Consider the following 22948-nt stretch of genomic DNA (forward strand, 5'->3'; position numbering starts at 1 on the left):
CAACCCAGGAGCCAGCCTGCCCAGTCACATGTCTTGACTGCCCTATCTTTCCCTGGAAATTTCAGTCACGCAAGGTGAGTGGGCCTCCATTTGAAGACGCAACTCTTGCCATGAAGCCCGCGGTCATTAATAACTATGGTCCAGGGCATTGTGTCTTCAAGTGTTTGTCCCATGCATGCTCCCAAAGTCCTACAATGTGGATGTGGGAAAGATGTGTCGAGAGTGGGGTTCGGAGAGATGGAGATGGCTCTGCTAATATTGACCAGGGACTTAGAGGCATGTGCACACATGTCTCGCTGAGCACGTAGCTCTTGCCAGGGTCTTGGGAAAGCGAGTAGGGAAGAGAAGAAATCTACACCCCATGCTACTTCCTCCTCTCTGCAGCCAACTGAGGACAAGGGAGCCTCCGAGGAGAGGAAAAGACAGGAGAATTAGTTCCAAAACCCCTAAACGACAGTCTTCCAGTCTTGAACCCTGGGGGTAGACCCTGAAGTACTGGGAATGGCCCCTCTTGTTCACCAAACTGCTACTTTCAGAGTCTCTGGTGGAAGGGATCCTGGCAGAACTAGAGACGTTGCCAGCTTCTTCCGAGGGAGGAAAGAGCAGCTGGCCCTGGCAATCAGAGAGTTGTGTGTCCCACAATGAGGGAATTCCCTCTGCCTCTTACACCATCAAACCCAGTAGCCCTGTGCCATGCTGCCAAGATGGGGATAGAGCCACCCAGAATTCAAGCCCTGCGTGCATTGGTGACACTCACCGAAGCTGTGCTGTGCACCAGGGCTCCAGAGCTGTATCTGCTGTGCTCATGACACAAGCCGGTCCTAGACATCAAACCCTATTCCTCAATAGAAGAGAAGTTCAGAGAGTTTTAAATGAGACTCTGCCACTGTGGCGGAGCCCCTGGCGGATGGCGGCTGACCCTTGGCTCGATCCATGTTTTGTACCGTTGACTGGTTTGCAGCGGGGCCTGAGGCTGTGGCTAGAAGGACCCCTGGGGTTCTATTTCAGTACACTTGCACTCCTAAACCCCATATGATGTGGGTTCTCCCCCAGAAGACCCACAGTGGATGCTTGGTACTCCTCGCCATGTGACTAATTTGACCCTGTCTCTCAGGTGACACAGAAGACACAAAGGGGCCACATAGAATATAAGGTACAGCACTAGTGGGTGCTGGTGTAGTTACAGAGCAAACGGTGGTTGTCAAAGGATCTCCACGCTCCATTCCACAGAAAGCAGTGCCTGCCTTTCTGCCTTTGAGGAGGCACAGGCAGTGTGGCATAGCCCACTAGCTCTGGGCCCATTTTTCTGACTTGGGAGTGGCTCCATGCAATCTCTCTCCCATTGTAGTCCTCCCTCCAGCCACCAGATCCAAAAGTCAGAGATAAGCTGAGGTTTGAGGGAAAGCCACCCAGGAAGGCTCAGAATCCCGGGAAGCCACTCAGAGGAAACAACTGTAGGGAATGGGTGACATTTTTTAGTGGCATCTGTCCCCCTAGCTTGGTGGCTCATACTTACGCCACATCCAAGATTACCTTACTAGTCAGAAAACTAGCATGTGATTGATATAGCCTGCCCCATTTGACATTTTCAGACACTTCATGTCCTAACTGATATAAGGACAATGTCAGTCTCCTAAAGAGGGGGCCAGCAATCAAGAGTATTGGTGCAAACACGGGACCTTGTTGAAGGAGGGCCGGCTTGTTCATCCCGGCTGCCCAGCTAGCTTCGCCCCAAAATAATCACACAGAAACTGTATTAATTTAATCACTGCTTGGCCCATTAGCTCTAGTTTCTTATTGGCTAATTCTTACATCTTAATTTAACCCATTTCTATTAATCTGTGTATCACCACATTGCAGTGGCTTACTGGCTAAGTTTCAGCATGTCTACCTCTGGCAGCGGGTCCATGGTGTCTCTCCACCATGTCTTCTTTTTCCCAGCATTCAGTATTATAATCAAATGTCTCTGTGTTCATTGTATTCAGGATCCATTCATCCATAGGTGCTGATCTAACCTTTAAAGGCCCAAGTATCTTTTTGCATTCTAAGTTGGCATTTTCAAAAGCCAGAGATTTAATAAGTACTCGTCTAGCATCTGGGTCTGTTACTCCTATTTGTACAGTTTTAGTTAATCTTTGTAAAAAGTCAATAAAGGGTTCTCTCTGGCCCTGTTTAACCCTGGTCTATGATTCAATTATTTTTCATAGTTCTTGAGTCCTGTCCCAAGCATTTAAGGCTGCTTTGTGGCATAGGAACCGACCTCAGCCAGCAGGTCAAGGGTGTGTGCCTGGACACGAAACTGTTGCACATACAGGAGCATCAGGTATAGAAGGAGATAGGTGTGTCATCTTGGCATCTCAAGTGCCACAGCAGTGTCACAATCTGTGATATAGTTTCTGAAATGAACCATTCTCAAGGAGACGACAGGTCAGGCTGGCTTCACTTGGTACTCCCAATTTCTGTGGCCTCACACAAGGGAGATCAAATCTATCGGTATCATAAGACAGAGTCCAGGAACTTCTGCCTGCTTCTATCTACACAGAAGGTCCTGTGGTTATGGAGACCCTTTGTCCCTACGTGAGACTTATCCTTGGTGTTTCATGTCCTCTGTCCCATATGGTTCCACCTCCACAATGCAAGGAGCACCCCTGAACCCGGAGATCAACAGCCCAGAATGTCCACAAGCCCACTGCCACTCAGCCTCCTGGAGACTGGAATCCAATGCCAGAGTCAATGCCATACATTAGGACCCAGAGCCCAGAGTGCATTTTCCCTGGGGTCAGTTTCGCATTGGCATCCCTGAGACCATCAGGGAGGGGCCCTTGGTGCTCACAGCTGTGGGGAATATCTTGTGACTCTCAGTGACCTCCCTGACCAGATGATGTTTGATTGGCACTGGCAACTTGGAGACTGGATGAATGGTTGCCATACTGAGCTACTTAGGAGACAGCGGGGTACTGTATGCAGATCCAACATCCAGGGCACGCTCAGCAGCCAATGACTGCTCAGGTCACCGGGAGCAACAGCCACTTGCTAGTTTAGGATGCTGCCTGATTCATCTCTGTGGCTCTTCATCCCTCCTATGCGTGGACTCGACTGTCTGCCCATCACTGGGACTTAGGGGGACCAAATGTGATGATACATTACTCTAAAATGACAGCAGAATCCCCTTACAACCAGGAGACGGGTGGCCCCAAGAGCCTGTAAACCCAGGCCTCTGGTCCATTCTGTATTTGAGAGTGGTCACTTTAAAAAGTGTCAGACGATGTCAAGGTTGCTCAGCTTGCTGCCCTGAGGCAGGGTTCTAAGGAGGCCAAGGTCCCTGGTTCAGCATCCATCTGGAACAGCCGGTCATCCTGGCCCTATGATCAGGAAACTAACCAGCCCCCTATTCACTTTTGCAAGGCATTAGGGCAGCCCCTCAGCACCTCTTCAGAGGTCATGTAAATGTTACTGTAGATGTAGGACACTGGCTTCCGCCCACCTTTCTAAATGAGCAAACTGAGGCCCAGAGAGCTGAAGCCACCTAGCCAGGGTCACAAAGTCCTGCCTGTAACCTACAGCAAGTGTCTGGCATTAAAGGGCCAAAAGAAGCAGCTGTGGGGGGGGGGGGGGACAATATGCAGGGCACCTGCTCTGTGGCGAGCCTGAGTCAGGGGATTGTGCTATATACCCATCTCTGCCAACCACTCCCAGGGAGGCTGGCCCCAGGCTGGCCCCAGGCTGCCGTTTGTATGCCAGTCCCACTTCTGCGATGAATAAAGCAGGGATCAAAGAGGCTCTGTCATTTATCCCAGGTCAATTAACAAACAAACCAAATTCAGGCCCGAGGCTGTACTCTTGACCTCTGTGGCCTCATAGATGGCCCCGTTGCCTTCAGTGTGCTACTGGCCCCCTGGGTGTCTGAAGCCATCAGAATATTTCAACTGACTCTGGAAGGGAAACTGAGACCTTGCAGTTCCTCTGGCTTAGGGCAAGGTGACCATGACTTGTCTTCCTTCAAGATGAGAAGCGGGGCCTCCCCCTCTCTGATGGGTTTTGCAGGTTTCCCAGCCTTCTAGCCATCAAGGTGGAGGAACCAGGATCCCAGGTTCATTCTTTCTGTAGCAGGGCCAGGCAACTAGCCTGTTTCTGTGGAGCTAATTAGTGTTTGCTCACCATAATGGTGCCCAAGAAGAGGCTGGGGAGATGGCTCAGAGGGTAAGTGCTTGCTGCAGACATGAGGACCTGATCTCAGATCTCAGGTAACCACATAAAAAGTGCTAGAGAGACGGAGACAGCCAGACCCCTGCAGTTTGCTGATCATTCCTGCTTAGCTGGAGAGTTCAACCAGAGGGGGAGACCCTGTCTCAACAAAGAAGATGGACAGTGAACTTCACACACACACATGCACACACGTGACCTCAGTGACCCTCAGCGGGGCTGGCTCCAGGCTGCCTGAGTTGGCACACACTGCACACAGAGCTCTAAATGGGACTGCGGAAGCTCTCCCACAAAACTTCCACGCCACAAGCCAGAACGACTTCCGTTCTCTCCCTCATCAGACACGCATGTCTTCCCCAATCTGTTCTCCCCTGCCTCGTCCCCTTTCTGTCTTGTCACTTGGACACTCAGCCCTTCATCCTGAATGAGCTATGGAAGAACTCACTTGTCTACCTCCCCCAAATTGGCCTGTCCCCAGCAGGCTTCTCACCGCCTTGCACCCAGTGAAGTTTTGAGCAGACATAGTCTTACCCCTGGTTCCGCTCTCAGAGCTGGGGACTCGCTGAGGAAGCTCTCCCCCCCCCCCCCCCCCGCTCCCCGAGTCACATCAGAGGCATGAAGAATAGACAAATAGACGTTTGCTGTCATCTCTCACAATGACTCATGCCAGGGAGGAAATAGGCCAGAGATTTGGGGGGAAGTAGCTCAAGAGTGAGGAGAACGTTAGGTGGGGGAAGACAGAGGTGCCAGGCATGTGGAAGTCAGGGAGGAGGGAGCCTGACAAGAGAGTAGAGTGGGCACAGAGGTCTTGAGGCAGGGACCAGCATGAGGGCTTCAACAAGGTGATGGGAGGCTCCAAGGGATGCAGGGTAAACAGTAGGAGGAGCTTTCCACGTGAGCAATGGGGATCAAACTCAGGCCCTATGCTTGCATGTAGGCACTTCACTCTCTGAGCCACCTCCCAACCTACTGTTTCAGGATACTGAGTGTGTGCAGTGAGGATGGCTGTTAACACTCTCCCTGTCCAGATGGGGCAGGACAGACATCGGGTCAGTGCATAGGAACCCTCCTGTGCTCCAGCATCCAAACCCAGCCTATTACCCCCAATTTCTTTACTCACCTACTCTTGCAGGTGTAGGTTTAAGGGTAATTAGAGTCATGATCGTGACTGAGCCCCAGCGCCCTACCTCTCTTCCAGCTTCAGCATCCCTTCTTGGGTTCCCGTTCTCAAAAGCAGACGCTATAGCCTACCCTGGTGGTACACGCCTGTAATCTCAAGCCCTGGAAAGCTAAGGCACAAGGGTGACAAGTTTGAAGCCAGTCTGGGCAAAGTAGTAAGGCTGTCTCAAAAAATAATGGCTGGGGACATAGAGTGTTTGCCTCGGATACACAGAGCCCTGGCTTCAACCCTGCACCACGTAAAGCAGGTGTGATAACCTACACTGGAATCCTATCATCTGGGGGTAGAGCGGGAGGCCCCGAAGTTCGAGGCCATTCTTGACTACACAGCAAGTTTAAAGCCAACCTGGGCCTGTCTCAAAAAAGAAAAACCTCCCCCCATTTTGTCTGACAAGACCTCGCCATCAGGGCAACAGTACCCTGATGAAGTCAAGGGGAAGGTTTGGCCATAAACTTGAGTCTTTATATTAATAACTTAGTCCCCAGCCACTGAGACCAGGTCGAGGCAGCAATCAACTTACAGGGCAAGGAGTATGGGAAGGAGTTAGCCATTATATCCACTGAACACTGGGGTAGGCCTTCTGCCGAGGCCGGATGCTCTGTGGTGGCCCCATCATCTGGTAACTGCCTCTACCTTCCTCGAGCCTGACACACAGGCCTGACACACCTCCTCCTTGCCAGGTATTCAGGCTTGGCTGGCGGTCAGCCATGTGAGATTTCCAAGGAGTCAGACCAGTCCATTCTGTGAGAGAATATGGACCTTGATTCCCAAGCACCCTGTGCTGAGGACCTGGCCAAGGCCGTGTGAAGGTTCAGGACACTGACATGGTGCTTGGCTTGTGCACACCTCAGCATAGTGTCCACAGATGGCTTTGCCTGTCATCATGGGGCATGGCACTGTTACTGTAGTGGGTGGGCATAGAGGACAGGATGCTCAACAACCCTCCAGGCCTGGGACAGAGCCCACTGTGAGGAGGTCTCTGACTCCAAACCTCAACAGTGGATACCCAGACATTTTCAACCACATCAAGGCAACTCAAGGCAGCTGGACAGGCTCTGGGGGCAAAATAAAGTTAGTCATTCATCTACCCTTGCCAGAAGTCAAGAGACAACCTGGTCCTGCTTCAGTGGGCTCCTAGTGTTTCTCCTGCCATGGGAAGGTGATAAAAAGCCCTCAGCAAGCCGCATTTACCCAGCTGATGAAGCCAATGCTCTCACTTCATTGACTGGGAGTATCTAGCAGTTCATTTAAAGTTCTGGGCCCCTGGCAATGCAGGTAAAGGTGCTACCTCCCAGGGTTGTTGGCCTGAGCTTGATTCCCAGGATACACAGTGAAGAGAATAGACTCCTGTAAGTTCTCCTCTGACCGCCACAATATTCTCTCTCTCTCTCTCTCTCTCTCTCTCTCTCTCTCTCTCTCTCTCTCTCTCTCGCACACACACACACCACTCATATACTCAAATTTTTTTAATTTAATTATTTAAAAAAATACTCAAAAGTCTTCATGAGTATGTGGTTTAGCCAGATATACCTCCACCGTCCCCTGTGTAATCCCCATCCCCCTCCCCCAGAATAAGCAAAAAGCAGCTTTAAAAAGCGTCTTTCACTGACTGTGTCCCCTTGGACAAGTGATCCAATCTCTCCGAGCTACAGCTCCCTTCACTGTTAAGGAACATCATTATAGTTAGTATCTTATTTGTGCTGACTGTGTGCCAGGCATTGGATACACATGACCTCACATAGTACCCAGCAGAGGTGGGTGCCCCACGGGCTTTGGAAGATGATCAGAGGCAGCACTCAGCAGTGGGTAGACTAAAGGGCACACAGGGGGGGGAGGGCAGAGATCAGGGTGGGAGTTATGGAAATCTAACTACGTTTACTGCAGACTTGGACTTCTGAAGTTCAACTGGCCACATGTGGCTAGTGACCATACCAGACGATACACGCATAAAGCATGTCTATCATGGCTGGCTAGTGACAAAGACCTTGGAGGACTAGAAGTTTTCTTGTCCCATCTAGCAGGTTCCCCCAGCTGTGTAAGGATGGTCCTCTCACTCAGTCTTTGGCCATGTGACAAAGGACACACTGAACTGGTTGCATGCCCAGACTCACCTGGATAAATAGGCAAAGCCAAGAGCCAGACCTGGTTCTGCCCACTCCCTGCCATGGATACTACTTGCCGCCACTGTGAGCAGACACCGTGGGATACTTAGGAACCCCTATCATGCAGATGAATTCCTAAGGTGTATCAGGTCCTCCCCAGTCCTCCTCCCACAGGCTGGGGGTCAGGGAGTCTACTCCTGAATTTGTGCTGAGTGTATGGAGATCAGATAGCTCTGACATTCTCTGGGCTCAAACTAAAATTCCCTGCTCATCATACATGATTCTAAAATCAGTATGTGTTAGTCAAACCACCCAAGCACATTCTTTGAACAAAGGTGCTCATAAGAGAAGGAGAAGGGGAGGGAGGGAAGAAGGAAGGAAAGAAAAACACAAAAACTAAATGTTAAACCTCTGAGCTCCTTCCTGTAAGGTCACTAGGAGATCCACCTCAGAGTTGGCTAGGTGATGGACCTCACAAATGCTGGGGTTCTCGCTCTGTCGTCTGTAGCCGAGAATGTAAGTGCCGTGTCTTTCCTGCCCCCTCCTTTGAATCTCAGAAGAATGTGAGCTAACAGCCATCAATCAGATCTAGTTTCATAGCTCAGCTCAGCTTCAAGCTGTGGGCCTCTAGGGAGCCCACACTGCCCCTCTGGGCGCTGTTCTCTCATCTGAAACCAAACGCAGTGAATGGCTGTTGAAACGAGATGAAATAACTATGTACAAGTACCTGGTACATTACAGATGTCTCCAAATGCATTAACCTCCTCCCTTGTCTGCTGAGGCCCCATTTGTGGTCACGTGACACAGTCAGCTCAGGCACGACAGAACCGAAATGGAGCCGAGTGACATTTGAAACAACTCTTTACAGCCCGTTCCCTAGTTAATTGCTGCACAGGTAATCCGTTGACTTGGGAAATGCTGGCCGTCAAGAACCACTCCAGGGACGTTTCGGTGACATTTTAAAGAGGGTGAGACAGAATGTTCCCTCTGATGATGTAATCATCCCCAGCAGAAGAACAGAAGTAGCTGCACCATGGGCCAGAGCGACTAAGAGAAACCCAGCTAGGAGGGGTGGGCTGGCCCCATAGGAGCAGTGGGAAGGGAAACCGCTCAGGGCCTGCACTGTGAAACAGTCTCCCAGTTCCTCCTTCATCCCAAATGACAATTCACATAGACTTGAGGGGATGGAATCCCCAAAGCTGGTTAGGTAACACAGAGAGCTAGACAAGAGACAGCCCCCATGCCTGGGACTAATACCCATGAGGGAGGCTACAAAGTAACTGAGAGGTCTGAAGTTGGGATAGGGTGTGACAATAAGGTACAACTCAGTTGGATGCAGGGCCAACAGACTGAGAGGAACAAGAGAGCAGCCTTTACAGGAAAGGATAGAGGTGATGCGGGCATCTGGGCAGCGTGGTCCAGTCTTTATCTCTGAGGCTGGCTACCCTACAGGACCTTGCTGACATAGCCTCATCCTGGGCCAATCAGAGGAAAGGGCAGGAAGACGATGGGCTTCACAGGCAAGAGATCGGGTTCTGGAGTTGGGCACAAGCCTGTGGTTGAGGACCACGTGATGTGAGCTAATGACTTCCTGAACATAGACCTCAGTTTTCTCGTGCAACTCTTATTTTGGTGATGCTGGTGGTAGTCATGGTGAAGAGGGGAAGGGAATGATGGCCACGGTGATTATGGTGTTCATGGCTATAGCAGCAGTGATGGTGGTGATGATGGTCATGATGGTGATGTTGTGGTGAGGATGAGTATCTTAGGATTTCAATTGCTGTGAAGAGACACCATGACCAGGGCAACTCTTATAAAGGAAAATATTTAATTGGGGTGGCTTACAGTTCAGAGGTTTAGTCTATTGTCGTCAAGGTGCTGGAGGAGCTGAGAGTTCTATATCTTGATCCACAGGCAGCAGGAAGTGAATTGTGACGCTGGGCATAGCTTGACCATAGGAGACCTCAAAGGCCACCCCCACAGTGACACACTTCCTCCAACAAGGCCGCACCTCCTAATAGTGCCACTCCCTTTGGAGGACATTTTCTTTCAAACCACCACCACGAGCTTGATCATGATGGTGATGACAATGGTGGTCATGGGAGTGGTGCTGAGCAAGGTGATGGTGAAGATGGTCACCATGGTGATAATGGTGATTATCATGATGGTGACAATGGTGTGATGATGGTAATGATATTGATATTGGTGAGGATGTGTGAATAGCGGTCATCGTGATAGGGAAGAGGATGGTGAAGATGTGACAAAGATCATGACAACGGCAATGCGGGTGTCACTGGTGTTGGTGTTACTGCCGATGAGGAGGGTGGTGGTGACAGTGACAGCGGTGGAGAATAAGGACACTCACGGTCTCTACTTCAGAGTGAATGTAAGCAGCAGGCTGGAAGCTATGACTTTACCACTGACCGCCTGTGACCTTGGTCCCTGGGTGAGTTATCCGCCCATAGCCCTGATATAACAACGTGACAGGAGCAACTTAAGGGGGAGTCTGTAACTCACAGTTCTAGGGTGCAGTCCATTACGGCGGGGACGTCAGGGCAGCGGGAGCTTGAGACAGCTGGTCACATTGTGTGCACTGTCAGGAAGTTGTATGTAGTGAATGCCGGGCTCAGCTCACTTTATGTGCTACAGTCCATAGTTCCTGGGAACAACCGTGCCCTCAGCCATATGAGGAGTTGACCCTAGGAGTTGACCCAGCCAAGTTAATTCCCCATCAGCATAGCCAGACTTGTCTCCCCGCTCATGCTGGACTTTGGAGTTGACAGCAGCTCTAACCTCCACAGCCCTCTCTTCTGCACCATCTGCGCCATCTGTGAAGGTATGATGGTGGTGATGGTGGCTAATCCTCACTCCTGCCCCGTGGACCATCTGAAGGCTTAGATGAGTCAAACTCACACAAAGGGGCCAGGAGACCATTCAGCTGGTAGAGTGTTTACCTTGAAAAAATGAGGGCCTGGGTTTAGTTCCCAGAATCCACAGAAAGGAAGGCTCCCAGACACTGGAGATATAGAGGCAGGGAATGGATGGAGTTTCCTGTTCTGTGGTCCCATCAAATCCATAATCTCTATTCTGTGAGAGAGTCATAAAAGCTGAATGGCTCCTGAGGAAAAACATCTGAGGCTCACCTCTGGCCTCCACATTCTCCTGTACATCACGCACTCGTGAACCACACACATCGTGCCTGACGTGTGTAGGGAATGCTAATTGACTCTAGTCACCATTATGAGTGTTATTACTTTCATTGCTATGTCCCCTAAGCTGGTGATTTTTATAAAGAAGCCTTGGTCAAGATCAGAATGAGCCTTGGATCTGGCCTACAGGACTTCCACCCATCCCATGCCCTGCCTTTCCGGGCATGAGCTGTCCGGGGTGGGCAGGGCATACGGTACATCCCTGAGGAGGGTGACAATGACAGATCTGAGAGGCCCCCAGATTTCCCAGGCCTGGGAAATGGGAGCAGGGGTGAGTAATGTCCATGGGGCAGCTTTGCCCCGAGCCTAGAACTGCCTTCCCTGTAGCACTGGGGGAGGGGTGGGGTTCGGGTGAAGATGCGTGGACCCACAGGCTACACAGAGAGACCTCCAAGTGAGCTGGGTTTCTGCACGGATGCATGCGCGGCTTCCAGATCAAGGCCGCCATCTTGCTATCACTTCCTCACCATGTCCTCCCTGTCCTTGCCTTTCAGAGACGGGGACGGCAAGCTGCACAAAGCTCTGCCGCTGGGCAGCGAGAACGACCGAGTCTTCAATGACCTGTGGGGGAAGGGCAACGTCCCTGTGGTCCTCAACAACCCGTATTCAGAGAAGGAGCAGGTAAGTGGATATGCTGGCCGCACCCTGGGTCCCCGTACCTCCCTGAGGGGTGGGGGGGGGGGAGCATGGGATCCCAGAGCCATCCGCCTGGAAGCTAAGCCAAGAGGGCAGGGACAGGGGTGTGAATGTCGGCTTCACGTCTCCACGTGCAATGTTAACAAGCATTTAGGAACTTGTCATTTTTCCAAATTTTACATTCCTGTTCCTACCAAGAAAGACACTCTTGTTCCATGTTCTAACGCCATAGAAAATATAAGATTCTAAATACTTTTAAATTTTATAAATCTAAAGATATTTATAAAAATATTAAAAAAAAAAGATCTAAAGCCAGCAAATATCCTCGCTAATACCTTTTCCCCCTGAATGCCAGCTGTAGAGACTAATAGGATTGGTTGCTTTTTGTGCGTCCTAACATCTCATATAGAAACAGACAAATGACCCTCCGGTTAGTCTTCCTTCATAACAAACGAAAGTGTCCGCACTTGGCCTTGCTTTCTTGCGTGTTAACACATCTAGAAGATAAGTCCCTGTGAGGAGGCAAAGGCGCCGCTGTCTTAAGTAGGGTTTCTATTGGTGCGATAAACACCAGGACCAAAAGCTACTTGGAGAGGAGAGCGATTATTTCACTTTACCATTTCCAGGTAATAATCCATCCCTGAAGGAAGTCAGGACAGGAACTCAAGCAGGGCAGGAGCCTGGAGGCAGGAGCGGATGCAGAGGCCATGGAGGGTGCTGCTTTCTGGCTTGTTCCTCATGGCTTGCTCAGCCTGCTTTCTTATAGAACCCAGGCCCCCCAGCCCAGGGCTGGTACCACACACATACTGATTAAGAAAATGCCCAACAGGCTTGACTACAACCCGATCTTACTGAGGTTCCCTCCTCTCTGATGGCTTTAGCTTGTGTAGCCAGTACAGAGAGCCTGGTTCTTTTTCACGACTGTATAATATTCCAGTGTGAGGCTATGCCGTCCTCTATTGAGTAAGCCCTCATAACAGACACTTGGGCCATGGCCACTCTTTGGCTGTGGCAACACTATCCCGTGTGGTATTGTATAGATAGATACTCATTTGGCACGTGTACGGACTTAGGAGAAAAAGATTCCTGGAAGTGTTGGGTTGAGTCAAAAGTCTTTTCCATTTCCAGCCCGGTGGCTGTACCCATTTTACCAGATAAGTGGCAGGAGCAGGGGGGCTGTTTGCCCACAGCCTCGCCAGCTCCATCTGTTGTCGAGTATTTCAGTCCGTGCCAATCTGCTGAGACGTGTGCTGACAGCTGAGTCACCGTCACTTCCATTCCTTTCTAAGACTGCCTCAGCTTGGCCAGGGACCAACAGCCGCTTCTCTCCTGCCCAGGCAACTGAGGGGCCAGGCCAGAGTAACCCTTGGAAAGAGTCTGTGTCTCCTACCAGTGATCCTCACCCCACAGCGGCAGGAGTGGGGTGACCCACGGGAGGTCTGGAAAAGGGGAGCTGCACCCCCTCTTCTCAGCACCCGCACACAATTGGAGCCTTTCAGCCCCTCTGAGCCAGGACTCCCAGCCTTTCCGCAGGGCTTCAGAGGCTGGTGAGCCAAGCTGAGACACAGAGGAGGAAGAAATGGGCATGGGGAATTCCACAATCCCACTGGCTGACTCTCCCGCAGCCGGTGACACCCAGGAATGTTTGTGGGGTGAACAGCATTAAACTGTCCTCAAAAATCAAGGCCACATTGGAACAGGAGTGGGCTCAGTGGTTGAGTGTGTACTTAACAGGCAGGAGGCCTGGGTTCACCTCAGCCAAACACAAACAAGCAAAGGCCACACCGGAACAGGGGTCTCCTGTTCATGGACAAGAAAACAGGCTACTATACTGTTCAAAAATTTCTTCATAATTTCTTTTTATTGTAGGAGAGAGGTCCTAAGAATGGAACCCAGGTCTTGGCATGTAAGCACATAACTCCGTACACTAGGCTATATCACTAGCCCTTGGCTTTTTTAATGTGCAGCCCAGGCTAGCCTTGAACTTGAAACTCTCCTGCCCCTGCCTCCCAGCTGCTGGGATTACAGGTATGAACCACTGCACTGGGTTATAGTTCCTTTCTTTATTAAAAATTAAGCCATGTGTACTGACAACCTTTCCACGACAAAGGCAGACAGGAAGTCGTGCCTCCGGCCAGATCCAGGCTCCACCACCATTTGTCAGGTGTGCAGTCTGTTGTCCCGAGAGATGAGTCGCATTTTTCATTTATGGCCATTGTTTCAGAGTGTCGCACAGAAATAGCACCGTTTCTCCTTTAAACACACACTGTCTAGCCATATGTGAGCCTGTCCTACTAGGGAGCGTCTTAGTCACTGTTCTGTTGCAGGGAAGAGGTGCCATTACCAAGGCAACTCTTAGGAATTAACTGAGGGCCTGCTTACAGTTGCAGAGTTTCCGTTCCTTTTCATCAGGGCAGGGAAGATGCAGCATGACGGCAGGCACTGGAGCAGAGGCTGAGAGTTATACGCTGGTCCATAGGAAGAGAGAGACTCTGGGCTGGGCGTAGGCCTTTGAGACCTCCAAGCCCACCTCCAGTGACACATCTCCAACAAGGCCACACCCCCTAATCCTTCTAATCCTCTTCAAAGTTTCACTCCCTAGTCACTAGGTATTCAAATACAGGAGTCTATGGAGCCATTCTCATTCAAACCACCTTAGGAGAGTAGCAGTCTACATAAGCCAATCTGCTCACATAGACTCTCCACTTTGGAATGGTCCTTACCACCCAGTACTGTCACCATCTTAGCAAGACCAGGTGCCCATTATCCTTCATTAGCACACTGATGCTGTTGGGTTTATTTTTACATTTAGGATAGGAGATAAATATTTTGTATTCATTTTTTCTTACTGTTGTTGCTCATGCATACTAGGCAGGTGCTCTACCATTGAGCTATATCCTCATTCTTTTGTGGTTTTCTAGGATCCATTTTTATTATCTTAGTTATGTGTATGTGTGTGGGTATGTATGTGTGGGTATGTGTGTGGGTATGTGTATGTGTGTGTATGTGTGTGGGTATGTGTGTGGGGGTGTGGGAGGGTATATGTGTGTGGGTGTGTATGTGTGTATATGTGTGTATGTATGTGTGTGTATGTGGGGGGGTATGTGCACATGAGTGCAGTGTCTACAAAGTTCAGAAAAAAGAATCAGCTCCCCTGAAACTGGAATTACAGGCAGTTATAAACCTGCCAACATGGGTGTTGGGAATTGAACTTGGGTCCCCTGCAGGCATATTACCTACTCTTGGCTTCTGAGCCGTCCAGCCCCTCCCCCATTCTTTAAAAATAAATTTTTAGATGAAGTCTCTCTAAATTACCCTTTCTGACCTTTAACTCACTCGATAGCCTGAGCAGTTCTTTACCCTGCCATCCCCCTGCCTCAGTCACCTGAGTAGCTGGCCATACCTTTATTATAAACAATGGGTAGAAAATGGCTAAGAAGCCCCTATGTGTCAAGAAAGATAAGAAATGAGAAATATTCTTGCCTGCGCAATGTACACCCAAATGCACTGTTTGAAACTGTCAGCCCGCTCTGCTGGTTTGCCATTGGAGTTTGTGATCTCCTGTTGGTGAGTGGCTGAAGGAGAAGTTTGGGGAAGAAGCAGAAACATTCTGGACTTTTCTAGAAATAAATGGAAGGCCCTGGCAAAGTCTGAGCAAGGGCAGGGCTGTGACCACTTCCTTTTATGCTTTTCACCTTGTTGGAAGTGGTAATTTGCAAAAACTCACCTTGATCTTCTAGTTAGAGGGGTCAAGCTCAGGACAGAGAATATGGCAGAAGTGATTGGGGGATAGGCTTCTTAGCCGGTGTGGCAACAGAGGGGTGATGAGGGGTGCTGAGCCCCGAGGACCCAGTAAGATGGCCGAGTGGCACTGTCTGAAAGACTGACCCAGAGCCCAGCAGTGAAGGGTTGGGCCCACTCTACCCCTCTCATCAGATCCTCAGAACAATCCATGACTGAAAACTCCAAACCATTGGTCTAACATGATCTTCCCAGATGCACTGACTGTAAAGCCAGACTCCACATTGCTGAAGGAGCTGAGTGTGATGATGTCACCCCAGCACTCAGAGACTGAGGTAGTGGGGTTGCAAATTCAAGGGTAGCCTGGGTTACACGAGACCCTTTCTCAGAAAGGGGGAAATAATTACCCTGGCTATCACTGGCACAAGAGGGCACTTTCCCTGCATTCACTTGGTTCTGTGTCTAATCCTCAAGACAGAGGGAGCAAGTGCTTTCCTTGAGACCCAAGTTTAGGGTACATTTGCCAGATCCAGAGATAAGGAGGCAGCGCTGTGTCCCCGTCAGTCTCTCATCTGCACACCCTGGGCCTTCATGTGGAGCCAGTCAATACAGAGCTGGTCTTGTCAGATGTGGACTGTCTCCCAGAGGTTACTCAAACCATCTCACCCAACGCTGCTAAAGCCCGCCTCCTTCTTTCCTGAAGCAATTTGCTTTTCTCTTTCATACTTTAACCAACAATTTTTTATTTTAATTTTTTTGAGAATTTCAAACAGGAGTGCTGAGCTTATATCATTTCCTGCCCTCCCTCCCCCTGCTCAAATGCCTCCCGTCTCCCTCACTCCCGATCCAATTCATGATATCTTCTTTAGTCATTCTTGGGGGGGGGGGTGCATGCGCATGCGCATCACAGTCAGGCATTTTCTGTATTTGCACAGCAGTGGCTTTCTGTGATGCTACCTTCATCTGCTACTTCTGTGAGCATCTTCAGACAGACAGCACTGTTCACTGCACAAAGGGACCTCACTGTCTGTTTCCCCAGTCTGAAAGAGACTGGTGACCATAGAGGGAGAGCAGCTGTCTGTACTCCCCCTCCCCAGACCTGGGCATAGGGGCAGAGAGTATGTATGAAGAAAGCAAGGAAGATACAGGCTGGACATGAGAAAGAACTTCCTAACTCAGAGCACCATTTTTTTTTTTTTTAAGAAATAATGAGGCCACACTCTTGGCCCAGAGAGGAGTGCCACCATCCTTGGGGGCTCATGTTTGTTTAAATTTGGAGAGCCTGGCACACAGGTGCCGCCCTTAAGCCAGCCTGGGAAAGCCGAGCTGTTTTTTTCCATACCAGGTGACTTCTCTTGGGTAGCTGTGAGGAGGACCAGAAAGCCTGTAGTTTCTAGTCTTTGGTGATAATCTGTGGACCTCGTCCTGTACATCCTCAGTGCAAATTTCACCTGGCCCAAGATGGAAGGTGGGCTGAGCTACTTCCCATGCTTCCAAATGCTTCCTTGAAACCCGTGGACCTAGCTCTGGGCTAGAAGCAGAGAAAAGCCAACTCCACCTTCCCTGCCCTCAAGAGCCTCGTGGAGAAATGCACTGGTGTGGCTCATCAGCCAGCATGGGAGGCTTGCTCTGAGAGGTAACACTGGGCCTGAGCTTTTGAAGATCAATAGGAGTTTGCCTAGCGTAAAGTAGATAAAAGTTTCCCGGTAAAAACAAATGATTATGGCTGACAAGCTATGGGTTTGCATTTCTGAGGCTCTCTCCTGGATCTCTGCTGTTATCTTTGATGCTCGCACCACCATGCTAAGGCCCTTCTGTGATAATCACCATATGTAAAATATCACAACAGATAAATAGAGTGAGACCTAATGCCTGTCCCCTCTCCCTGTGTTCTTTTCTCTCTACTGCCACAGAATGTCTGACCAGGCAGCTTTAGAGAGGAGAGGTTGTTTTCGTTACACAGTTCAGGGGGTCCAGTCCACTAAGGCAGGAAAGACATAGAGGTGAGAGCCATCTTGGCTGCAGCCGTGGCAGGAGGGTGAAGCTGCTTGCTCATATCTTGGCTGATCAGGAAGTGGAGCTAAAACAGGAAGTGGGGCAGAAATATTTCCTCATTGCCAGTCACCCAGTGACTCACTTCCACTAGCCAGGCCCCTGGCCTCTCAACATCATCACCCTCTGAGGTCCAATTTTTCAAAATATGAGCTTGTGGCAACCATGTCCCATTCAGCCAGAATGCTCTATAGGTCCCTAGGAATGGAACCCAGCCCTTCTCGATGTCCTCCTTTCTTTGGTTATCCATGTCCCTCATGTTTCCCAGTGGTTCCCTAATGGAGAAATAACTTCGCACCATCTGGAGGCAGATGTCCCCTTCCAGAGTCTAACCAACCACTCGCCCAGCCCTCAGTGCACAGGAAGTGAAGGTTCCAAGCCGGAAGTGCTTCTCCCCTGGAGTCTGCCCTTCTCTGTCTCCAGTCTCCTGCTGGTTGAAAAGATTACACAGTCACTCTAGTGGCCTTTCTTGTGATTCTCTCCCAACCCCTCACCTCAGCGGGAACTGGCATTTCCTTTCCCTAGGGACCGAGGGCTTCCTGGCCACTTTCAAAATGTCAGAGCTCATTGTGGAGCCTCTGTATTTCCAATCAAATGCCAGCACTTCGGCCTCTGGGGAGTTCCAAATTACAAGTCAGGAGGAGCCAGGCTCCTGAGCTCATACTCCCTAGTCTGCATGGGAATCTCCAAGAACTCTGGGCCAGCTCCGTTGAATGGCAGAGGGACAGCAACCCTGTAGGCCCCAGCAGCAGAGGGATAGAGCAGACACTCTATCTCACAGCTTCGGGCCCACGGCGACAGCAGGGAACCTCAGTCAGCCCTGACCCAGGCTTGTTAGTTATGTCAAAATAAAAATAACAGCTGTGGAGATAGACATGCAGCCATTAGAGCCCAGGGTTCCCTGGCCACGGCGTAGCAGCCAACCCTGCTGTAGATGGGGCTAGGATGGCCTAGTCCTCACTGGTGATTGACATCAGATGACAAGTTAGCAAGGAGCCAAGACCCTCCCCTCATCACAAGGACTCATCCTCGCCTATGGAATAATGGTGGTCTCCTATGGGATAATGCCGTGCCTGGTACTTACTGAGCCTTGTCAGTGCTGTGCTGAGTACTTCCGGATTGCCATCTCTTTTCATCCCTAGCCCTACCCAGGGTAGTGCTGTCTGCATAGTGTTTGCCTTGACTTGGTACCCATAGATCCACTGGGGCACAGGCTGAAAATACTCACAAAATTGCACCTACACTGAATGATGTAGACTATTGTTTTTATTACCCCCTTTCTAATATTGCAGCGCAGCTACTTGGGTCATGTTTCTAGAGATAACTTAAAAGTATATAGACGACTGGGACGGCAAGATGGCTCAGTGGGTAAGAGCACTTGCGGAACAAGCATGAGGACCTGAGTTCAAATCTGGCACCCACATAAAAAGCTAGGTGTGGCTGTACATGCCTATAACCCCAGCCTTTGGGGCTAGAGACAGAAGGATCTCAAGAGCTTTCAGTCAGCCTAGGTGATGTGGTAGGCTCCAGCCTCAGTGAGAGACCCTGTTTTGAAGGACAAGGCAGAGAGAGATGGGAGAAGACACCCAAAGCCCTGCATCTTGCTCTGGCCTCTGCAGGCACAAACACATGACCTGTATACTCAAGTATATGCAACACACACACACTACACACACACACACACCACCCCTCTGTTGTCCCTATATTATAGCTGGGGAAACTGAGGCACAGAGATTTAGTATCTCAGTGAAGATCAGTGAGTTTCGGAGATGACATATGACCACAGTCCCACCATCCCACATCCCACCATCTCAGAGCCCACCCTCAGCTTAACGAGGCCTCGTGTGGAATTAAAGTGGCCAGAGAATAAAGTCACCGTCCTTATAGTAACTGCCCCGTAGAACTGAGGGATGGACACTGCACACATGTCAACACAGTGAAGTCACAGTCACCAGACCTGCAGCTAACATCACTGCAAATGAGAAAAATGAAAGACTTTTCCTAACCTAGGAACGGGGCGGGTGAAGGGACTCGGTGGGTAACGGTGCCTGCCGCCAAGCCTGACAGCCTGAGTCTGGCTAATTACTAACTCACCAACATGAGGCAGGGGACTAAGAAACCACAACTCCCCTCTTTCATGGGCATCCTGTCTGTCATCCACATCCGTGACCTGTGTCTCTTGGGGACACGTAGCCAGCCCCGTCACCTGTGCCTAGTTGAACAGACACTTGGGCTCTCAGACCCTGTTCTGTCAATGAGGACTGAGAGCTGGTGGATATGCTCTGGGCTGGGCCCTTCTGGGCACTAAGTAGACATTTGCAAGAGATTGCTCAAAACTAGCTGAAACTGGGTGTGGCCGCATCCCTGAAGAAGTTCAGGGCCACCGTTTCTTCGTCAGATGTTTGCCTTGACTTCCGGAAGCATCTCTCCTAAGACAAGCTAGCATGGATACTTCCAGCAGCCATAGTGCTGGTCATTGGGGGTCTCAGAGACTTCTGTCCCCACATGACCCACATAGTCCACCCACCCAGCTGTCGCTAGGAGAGGCCGTTGGCTGTGCGCTGGCTGACATCTCTTGATGGCAGTGGGCTCCTCCCTCCCTGAGATCTACCTCTGTCTGACCTCTTGAGCATGGAGACCTTGCTTGGGTCAACTCACCCACATTGAATCCCACTGCCCTTAAGAAGCAGACCCTTCAAAACCATGCATTCCAGAAACTTCTCCTGAACAGGGCCTTTTATCTACAGTGGTGAGTGACAGAATACAGTCTCTGCCAATGCCTTCCTCCCTCTACCTAAGCAGTCTGTTTGGTGACCCCTAGTCTTTATAGGTCCTTATTCAAAAGTGTCACCAGCTCTAGGGAGATCACTCCTTCAGTAAAATGCTTGCTGCCCAAACATGAGAACCTAAGTTCAAATCCCCAGCACCCATGTAAAAAGCCAGGCAACAGAGTATACACCTGTACCTCAGTACTGGGGTGCCAGAGAGAGAATTCCTAGATCTCACTGGCCAGCCAGTCTGACCAAGTGGCAAGTTCCATGTTCAGTGAGAGAACCTGTCTCAAGAAATAAGGTGGAAGACATGCAATAGTGAACTCTGGACACCACACACATGTGTACAAACAGGTAGAGATAGGGCACACATGTACACATGTGCACACACATATACACTCATGTGCACATGCATACACATGTCACACATGCACACAAAGACACCAAGTCCTGCTGTCTGGGGGTCAGAGCCAGGGTGGAGCCAGGAAATGGGGTTTGAATGCCCTAGACCAATGTTTGGGTTCAGCCCTGTGGGAACTTCCACATATTCTGCTAATGGTTTGTTTCCATAGCAAGTGTACTCAATGCAGGCTGTCCCACCTAGGAAGGCCATGGCAGTTGATGGGGAACCAAGCAGAATTCTCTGAATGTTGAGTCACTGTGTGGCTCACTGTCAAAACCCTTTTCCCATAACCTTAGCCCAGGCCGAGCTGCCCACCCCTGCCCCAGCTGATAGCTGAGACCCCCTTCACTTTCCAACAGAGATCCTGACAGCTCCAGAGAGCCCTCCCTTCATTCTGCTCCCAAGACATTTGAAACATGTGTGTTTAGCAAGTTCACATGCAGGAGACTAGCCACAGGTATTTATAGGACTCATTATTAAAATTAATGTCCCAGGCACATAACAGTTCTGGTGTGGTCACAGGGCCAAGTTCAGGGTTATCGAGGAACGTGTAGCTATCCAGAAGTTTCTTCAGGATGGGGGTCAATGTCCGTTATCTAGCTTTTGGGGGGTTACATGTCCAGGCACATGTGTGTGGGGGTGCACATGTGTGGGGGTGCATACATGTGCAGGTACACGTGTGTGGATGGATATACACGTGTATTTGTATGAACATGAGGTCAGAGGTCAATGCCCTCTGTCACCCTCAATCATTCTCCATTTTTTTCTCTTAAGAAATTCCATGCACGTATACAATGCATTTTGGTCATATCCATCCTGTATCCCTTTCTTCCAGCCTCCTCACCATCCCTACCCCAACATACCCTCTGTCTCCCTCCCAATTTCATGTCCTTTTGTAGTTTTATATTTTTATAGCCCACTAATCCAGTTAGTAGTCTGCAGTACATGGATCATGCCCCAGTAGGTGGCTCCACTTGCTTTTCTGAGCCGAGGTGTCTCACTAAACCTGTTGTGACTGGACCAACTGGCAGGAGTGCCGCAGAGATCCCCTTGTCCTCTGTCCCAATGCTAGGGTTTCAAGCACAAATTTGTGACAGCTGACTTCTTCCATGGGTGCTGGGGATCTGAACTCAGGTCCTCGGGCTTGCACAGCTCGCTCTCTAGAAACTGAGCTAAGCATCCCTCCCCCGCTCACATTGTAGTTTAAGGGCCTCTCTAAATTCAGAGGTCTGAACCACCTCCTCTCTCACACTAGAACAGGTCTGCTTCCCAGAACTCCTCCTCTTCCCCACCCCCATGGACTAGAACACTACGATGGTGAGAGGAAATTAAAGCGAGCGGTTGCCAGTATCATAGGGTCACAGTAGGGACTGGGTCACTTTGAACACAATACTTTGCACATAACCCACAGAAATCATTCCCCAGGTCCTAAGCACAGTTGGCTCCCTCCTCCAAACAATTTGCTTATGGCATGGATGCTTCACTACCAGGGACCATAACTGGCTTAAGCTGGCTTTCTCGAAGAAGAAGTCCCCACAGGTTGGGGCAGGTGTTGCCTAGGGTTGCAGGAAGATCCCAGGAGGCGGCGTCTAGCCCCTGTGGTGTGATGGCCTGCTGCCCGGCTTGGCCCCGGCTTGCTGTCCTCATTTCAGGACAAGTCCAGAAGAGGCAGGTTGACGCAGGGCTGTCACAGAGCGGCCATGGCTGGTGCCAACAGGGAAGAAGGGAGATGCTGGCTGACTGTGCAAGCTTGGGCTCAGCTCCAGGGCTCACTCATCCGGGCTGCATAATCCAGTCCTGACAACCTGGTGCTTTGTGTCACCATTAAGACACAGAGAACTGAAAGTCACAAGAGCCTTCATGATCGCAAGACTTTCCTCTTTGGGTGGGGGAGTGTCTGCCCCTGAATTCCTCTTTTCTACATAATGTCAGCCATGTTGAATCAAGGACTACGTTGTGACTACATTGTAACTTGTTACCCTGTTTTCAGTTGGGGCATTGTATCATTCCTTTTCTGATTACTGTGACAAACTACCCAGCAAAAGCAACATATGGAAGGAGGGTTCTTTCTGGCTGACAGTCTGAGGGGAGAGGGGAAAGGAGTACTGGGGCACAGCTCACTTCTCTGTATTCAGTTCCAAGACCCCAGGTCATAGGACAGTGCCACTCACAGTTGGGGGTGAGTCTTCTCACCTCAACTAACTTAATCTGGGAACTCTCCTACTGACATGCCCAGGAGCCTGTCTCCATGGTGATTCTAGATCCTCTGAAATGACAGTCAACATTAGCCACCACAGTCACATTCAGACGTACTGGGCTTTGGGACATCGATATAAGGATTTGACGGGACAAGCCTATTGGGAACACACAGGTCCCTGACCCTGCTCTGACATCTTCCTGCCTGTCATATTGAGGTTCTTGCTTCAAACACTTCCTCCCTTCAGCCCCCACATTCTCCCCCATGCTTCTCAGAGTCTGGTAGTGTCGTCAAGTTTTCAGGACATCTATGGCCCTAACAGGAAGCCGCCAGGCTGACGTCTCACACCCCAGACTCTCAGCTGCCCGTCCTGTACACCGTGTTCAGCCCAGCTCCCTCTTCCAGTCCCACGTCCAGATCTACTCTCCAGCTGTGCCCCCACCACACTGTTGAG

General features: G+C 50.3%; 1 protein-coding gene across 4 annotated transcripts in view; it reads left to right on the forward strand.

The window, feature by feature from the left end:
• The window catches only part of Nos1 (nitric oxide synthase 1), a 104723-nt gene that overhangs the window by 22792 nt on the left and 58983 nt on the right, over positions 1-22948 (forward strand). For all 4 annotated transcript variants that reach the window (XM_075981930.1, XM_075981942.1, XM_075981936.1 and 1 more), the window contains one exon: positions 11189-11315. In XM_075981930.1, coding sequence (XP_075838045.1) covers positions 11189-11315 — 127 coding nt within the window. The remainder of the gene's footprint in view (positions 1-11188; positions 11316-22948) is intronic.

The sequence above is a fragment of the Microtus pennsylvanicus genome, chromosome 1 (assembly GCF_037038515.1).
Source record: "Microtus pennsylvanicus isolate mMicPen1 chromosome 1, mMicPen1.hap1, whole genome shotgun sequence".
In the NCBI taxonomy this organism is placed as follows: Eukaryota; Metazoa; Chordata; class Mammalia; order Rodentia; family Cricetidae; genus Microtus; species Microtus pennsylvanicus.